Source organism: Macrobrachium nipponense, chromosome 21 (genome assembly GCF_015104395.2).
Source record: "Macrobrachium nipponense isolate FS-2020 chromosome 21, ASM1510439v2, whole genome shotgun sequence".
Classification (NCBI taxonomy): Eukaryota; Metazoa; Arthropoda; class Malacostraca; order Decapoda; family Palaemonidae; genus Macrobrachium; species Macrobrachium nipponense.
The window spans coordinates 38530845-38536475 of record NC_087212.1 but is presented as its reverse complement, the minus strand read 5'-3'; the positions used below and the strand labels follow the sequence as shown (position 1 = coordinate 38536475).

Below are 5631 nucleotides of genomic sequence, written 5' to 3'. Positions count from 1 at the left end.
TTTACTCCGCTGAAATGCTAGTGAAACTTAGTTTTCGACTAAAGTCGTTCGTAATTGGTTATGAAACCCATGACGTCATAACAATGTCACACCTCTCAGCCAATAATGAGTAACTGGAACTGCTTTTGTTTGCGTAAGAAAGTAAGTTAGAGGGCTCATTAAAAGTAAACATTACCGTAGAGGAAACACCTCTCCCGACTTAGGAAAAATTCGAGGTAAAAACTTAATATTTTTTTTTCTCTGTAAGTATGCATTAGCGACAATAATGTATTGAGAAGAAGTGTTTTGTTATCACGTGCTTTACTCGGGAAAAATATCAATATAATAGATTTCCCATAATGGTTGAAACTGTAATAATACCGTGGTTTGTGTGTGTAGGGTGTATTTAACTAGGGTTCTTACAATCTTACCTTTTGTAAAAAAAAAAAAAAAAAAATTATATATATATAGCTATAGGTTGTGATGGTGCCCGGATTTGTGCCATTTCTTCAGGGAGGGCGTAATTTTGTGGGGCATGCAAACTACATCTGGGTGAGTTTCCAGGGCAAGGGCTGATTGGCAAATTTGAGGGGCTCAAGATAGTGTTTGTGGGTTGGTAACGAAATTTGGTAGGATCGTGGTGTCCCCGCTAGGGACCCTGATGAACCACGGTACAGGGTTAATAGCAATTAGAGGGGCAGGCGTGCTCGAGTCGGGAGAGCAGTGCAACATGTTTAAGCATCATGGTGTATTAATTCAGGTTCGTAATAGGATGATTTTCCACAGTCTGTTTGCCGCTTGCAGTAAGGCTTAAGTAAATAAGGCTGGGACACGAGACATTGTTGCATTCAGGGTTGCTCCCTAGACTTGAAGGATCTTTGTGACGTCGCAACTGAGTAAGGTACTGGTAGTTGTCTTCACGGAGTGGTGCGGGTTTTGGCAACTCCTTGGTTAGGTCAGCTACAGTTCGACTAGGGAATTAAGTTAGTTCATAGGGAGTGGCCAGAGCTGAATCCAGGAAAATGGAGACCCTTAAAGTTGTGCAATTGAGGGAGGGTTTGAGAGCTAGAAGCCTCCCAATGGGGGGGAACAAATCTGCATTGTATCAGCGTCTGAGCGAGTCACTAGAGAAGGAGGGCAGGAGTGTTCAGGAATTTTTGAAGGAACTCGAGGTCAGGCAGAACAGTGAGATCAATCAGGACCAAGAGGCAGGAGAGAACATTGGGCCATCCCAGAGGAGGAGGAACATTTAAATGTGGGGGATAGCGCATCAGTTATGGGTAGGCAATCTGTTGCTTCAGGGGGCTCTAAGCAGTCAAGCGTGAGTTCTACTGGGAGTAGGCGTGTGTTGGCAGCTGCTTCTAGAGCCAGGTTGGAAGCAAAATTACAGAAGTTGGAAGAGCTGCAAGCCATAGAGCGAGAGGAAGAAGCCTTAAGACAGAGGAGGGAGAAGCTTAGGTTGGAGGCAGAGATAGCTGAGGTGGTGGCAGAGGAGAAGGTTTTACAACAATTTGACGAAAATAATAGGGAAATAGCTCCCGTCACTAGGATAAGGGAACACATAGACCCTGACATGGACAGGAGTGAACAACCCATGGGCTTAGGTGCAGTAGTGCCTGAAGTTAGCTCAGGTAGGAATAACCAAGGGTTCTTAAGTAATAAGGAAATCTTGCAGACATTAATCTCTTGCAGCCTCAAAGGCTTGATGCCCAAGCAGGATATGGCTAAGTTTGATGGAGATTATACAAAGTACTTTAGGTTCATCCGCTCATTCGACGACATATTTAGCAGCCAGCTGACAAATGATAAGGAAAGGCTGAGGTATCTGGATTTATACACAACAGGTAGGCCAAATGAGATAGTGGCAGCTTGCCTCCACTTAGATGCTTCAGAGGGCTATAGGCAGGCAAGAAAATTGCTGGAGGAGCGATACGGCAACCTTGAGCAAATAGCCACCGCATACGTGGATAAGGTAATCGAATGGAAGGACATGGGGTGGGGAGAATAATGCAGAGGACTTTGATGAGTATGCGGTGATGCTAAAAAACCTGCAAAGAAATGCAATTTCGTGCGTCCCTTATGGTGTCGCCGAATTGCAGAACCCAAAAACAATGAGGTTGATCCTGAGCAAATTCCCATCTAGTGTGCGGGACCGATGGTGTAGAGTTGCCGACAAGATAATTAGTGAGAAGAAGCAGACCATACAGTTTGATGATTTAGTTTCATTGAAGGGGAGGCTAGGGTCTTAAAAAATCCCTTGTTTGGACGCCACCTGTTCGAGAGTGGTAAAAAGGGGGCCACCCCTGGGTTAGGAGAGGGTTCAGCACCAAGCAAATCACAGGGTTTAACGAGTGCAAGGAAAGTTTCATGTAACAAAGTTGGGGAGGCTCCACTTTCATGTTGGCACTGTAAAGGACCACATATAATAGATGAATGCGACCAAATAGCTAAAATGGGACATGAGGACAAACTAAACACCATTAAGGAATTGAGGCTTTGTTTTAGTTGTTTGAGAAATGGTCATATGTCCCAGTATTGCAGGTACAGGAAAAGGTGCAATGTGTGTAACAAAAACCATCCAACTCTGTTGCACCGACACCAGGAAGCAGAAGTGGTGGAACCAGAGAGCGCAAATAGGGCCTTAGTGGTTCAGGGGGAAGGTACGCATGACAAAATTGCTATGTTCAGAGCAGTTAAGGGGGGTAGTGCTGGCACAGGGATGTCAGTTGTGCCCATAAGGGTTAGGTCAAGGGAAGGAAGGGAGGTTGTGACGAGGGCCTTTTTGGACAATGGGAGTTCTACGTGCTTTTGTTCAGAGGCATTAATGAAGACATTAGGTTGCACTGAGATGCAAGACGTAAAGGTGAATGTTGAAACCATCAAATGGAACAGGGGAAATTGCATGTAGCCTAGTCTCAGGATTGTCAGTATTAGACTATGAGGGTAAGAATTGCATTACACTCCCCCCAGTGTTGAGCACCTCCCGCATACCTATCGATGAGTGTGATGTGATCAGGGCCGGAGATCTGGAACGCTGGCCACATCTGCGAGAAATAGATATCCCAGATGTGGATGCCGAAGTGGGTTTGTTAATTGGGAACAATGTTCCACACTTACTTGAGCCGAGGGAAGTCATTAACTCAACCCACCTCCATGAGCCACATGCCATACGAACATTATTGGGCTGGGCAGTCTGTGGGGCAAAGGACAAGAGGTGTCAAGAGCACATCAATAGGATCCAAGTAACTAGCAGGCGTTGGAGTTGGACCGCATGCTGGTGGAAGATTATAATAGAGACTTCCAGGACATGGCATCTCCCAAAAGGGAAATGTCTGCAGAAGATAAGAAATGGCTAGATCTAATTCATAGGGGGGTTAGAACTGTAGAGGGGGGTTATGAGGTGCCACTGCCTCTGCGCGACAATCTTGGACCCTTGCCAGAAACAAGAGACATTGCATTGCTCCGTATGCACAGTCTTCGTAAGAAGCTAATGAAGGATGGTACCTACGCTAAGCAATACAGTGCCTTCATGACCGAGATGCTACAGAAAGGATATGCTGAGCGAGTGACCTCAGCCAGCCAGGAAAATGTATGGTATATCCCTCATTTGGGTGTGCAACATCCAGACAAGCCAGACAAGTCCGTGTTGTATTTGACTGTGCGAGCAGGGTGGAGGGCACGTCGTTGAATGACCTAATATTGCAGGGACCCGATATGATGAACTCTTTGCTGGGTGTGTTGGTTAAGTTTAGGGGAGGTCTGTTTGCCTATTCAGGGGATATAAATACAATGTTTTACCAGGTACGGGTACCAGAACATCAGCGGGACTACCTCAGGTTCTTTTTGGTGGGAAAATAGTTTTAATGAGGAGCCAACTGAGTTTAGAATGGCTGAACATCTGTTTGGGGCCAGTTCGTCACCCAGCATTGCGAATTTTGTGCTGTAAACAGACAGCAAGCGACTTTGGGAATGGGTTCTCCAAGGGAGCACGGGACACCGTTGCTAACAATTTCTATGTAGACGACTGTTTGAGAGCCGAGGATCGTCAATATGCCTTGTTAAGTAATTTGTTAGAGGTTAAGGAGCTTTGCGAAAAAGGGGGATTTACATTGACGAAGTTCAGTAGCTCATGCGTGGAGGTTTTGTCATCCATCCCAAGGGAGTGGTACGGTAAGGGCATTTCAGGGTTCATAGATGGACCAGGGCCAAATAAGACTAAAGGCATTGGGAGTACAGTGGGACTTGGCCACTGATGAATTGGGTGTCCAGGCAGATCTGGTTTCAGTTCCAAGGACTAAACGCAGCTTGTTGTCAGTCATAGCCTCGATTTACGACCCCCTTGGCATATTGGCACCAGTTTTAATTGAGGGACGGATAATTGTGCAGGACTTGTGTAGATTGAAGATAGGCTGGGACAGGGGATTGGACTCCAACACCACTGACCGCATCAGGGTGTGGGTGAACAAGTTGAATCAGACCAGAGGGATAAGTGTGCCAAGATGCCTAAAGGTTATTGGGTGGGAGTCAGCTACCCTAATACAGCTGCATCTGTTCTCGGATGCGAGCATCATGGCTTTAGGAGTAGTGGCATACTTGCGGGTCACAGATCGGTGGGGAAATGTATCCTGTAGATTCATTATGGGAAAGGCAAGGGTAGCGCCCTTGAAGGACGTTTCAGTACCCCAGCCTAGAGCTTAGTGCAGCTGTACTAGCCGTAAGACTTGGAACCACAATTCTGGCCATGATAGATTTCAAGGTGGACGATGGTCTATTATTGGACAGATTCAACAACGGTCTTGCGTTATATTCGGAATGATCAAGCTCGGTACTAAACATTTATAGCGAACCGAGTCTCTATGATAAGGGAAGGAAGTGATCAGAATGAGTGGAGGTATGTTAACTCTGAATGGAACCCGGCAGACGATGCATCACGCTCCAAGCAGTCTGAAAGGTGGAGAACAGGGCCAGGTTTTTTGCTGAAGGAGGAGTGTTTTTGGCCAGCAGAGCCAGCCCACATGTCCAACAGTGTGGAAGGACTAGAAGTTAGGCGTGAGATAGGTCCCAAAAGGGCGCAAGTCTGCCAAACAATTAGCTTCAGGGTTGGGTTGGATTGTAGGCAGACAGGGTGGCATAAAATCATCCACCACTACTCAAAGTGGATCCGGCTACTCAGAGCCGTAGGTTGGGTCATATTGTTTACCAGGTATTTAATGTGCAAACATAGGCAGCAGCTTAGCGAACTAAACATGCATTTGTCTACACAAGTTATGAGCTTGGCAGAGACTGTGGTTGTGCAGGTAGCACAGCGAATGACTTATGAGGTAGAAATAGCAAGTCTTGAGAAGGGCAGCACCATCAGGGTTCCAGCTCCTTAAGAAAATTGAAACCAATCCTGAGAAATGGGCTATTGTGCGTTGGAGGGAGGTTATCACTGGCGAATATTGCCCTGAGCGAAAGGAATCCAATTATTCTGCCATATAAGGGCCACTTGACTGACATAGTTATCCAGTATTATCACGAGCGTTCCAACCATATGGGCATAATGTATGTTCTGGGTCTAATGAGGGAGAAATTTTGGGTGGTTTTTAAGGGCAATGCAGCGGTGAGGCGCGTGCTAGGGAAATGCATCAAGTGTCGCAGGGTACATGGAAG

General features: G+C 46.2%; 3 protein-coding genes across 3 annotated transcripts; all 3 read left to right on the top strand.

The window, feature by feature from the left end:
- The first annotated feature begins 1255 nt into the window (after positions 1-1255).
- On the top strand, positions 1256-3667 carry LOC135197458 (uncharacterized). Its single transcript, XM_064224524.1, has 4 exons — positions 1256-1951; positions 2582-2639; positions 2950-3059; positions 3233-3667. The coding sequence occupies exons 1-4, from the start codon at positions 1256-1258 to the stop codon at positions 3665-3667; spliced, it is 1299 nt and encodes a 432-aa protein (XP_064080594.1).
- A 506-nt stretch (positions 3668-4173) lies between these two features.
- LOC135197457 (uncharacterized) lies at positions 4174-4677 on the top strand. Its single transcript, XM_064224523.1, has one exon. It carries the CDS (start codon positions 4174-4176, stop codon positions 4675-4677), a length of 504 nt encoding a protein of 167 aa, XP_064080593.1.
- A 158-nt stretch (positions 4678-4835) lies between these two features.
- Positions 4836-5354, top strand: LOC135197456 (uncharacterized). The gene has a single exon (XM_064224522.1). The coding sequence runs from the start codon at positions 4836-4838 to the stop codon at positions 5352-5354; it is 519 nt and encodes a 172-aa protein (XP_064080592.1).
- Positions 5355-5631: the final 277 nt, after the last annotated feature.

What these genes read in the sequence shown, in the direction of transcription:
- LOC135197458 (XM_064224524.1), top strand. Translation starts at nt 1,256, where the DNA reads ATGGGTAGGCAATCTGTTGCTTCAGGGGGCTCTAAGCAGTCAAGCGTG. An exon ending in CCACCGCATACGTGGATAAG is followed by an intron (nt 1,952 to 2,581) that starts GTAATCGAATGG and finishes CACCGACACCAG; the next exon opens with GAAGCAGAAGTGGTGGAACC. An exon ending in TCCCAGATGTGGATGCCGAA is followed by an intron (nt 3,060 to 3,232) that starts GTGGGTTTGTTA and finishes AGTAACTAGCAG; the next exon opens with GCGTTGGAGTTGGACCGCAT.
- LOC135197457 (XM_064224523.1), top strand. Translation starts at nt 4,174, where the DNA reads ATGGACCAGGGCCAAATAAGACTAAAGGCATTGGGAGTACAGTGGGAC.
- LOC135197456 (XM_064224522.1), top strand. Translation starts at nt 4,836, where the DNA reads ATGATAAGGGAAGGAAGTGATCAGAATGAGTGGAGGTATGTTAACTCT.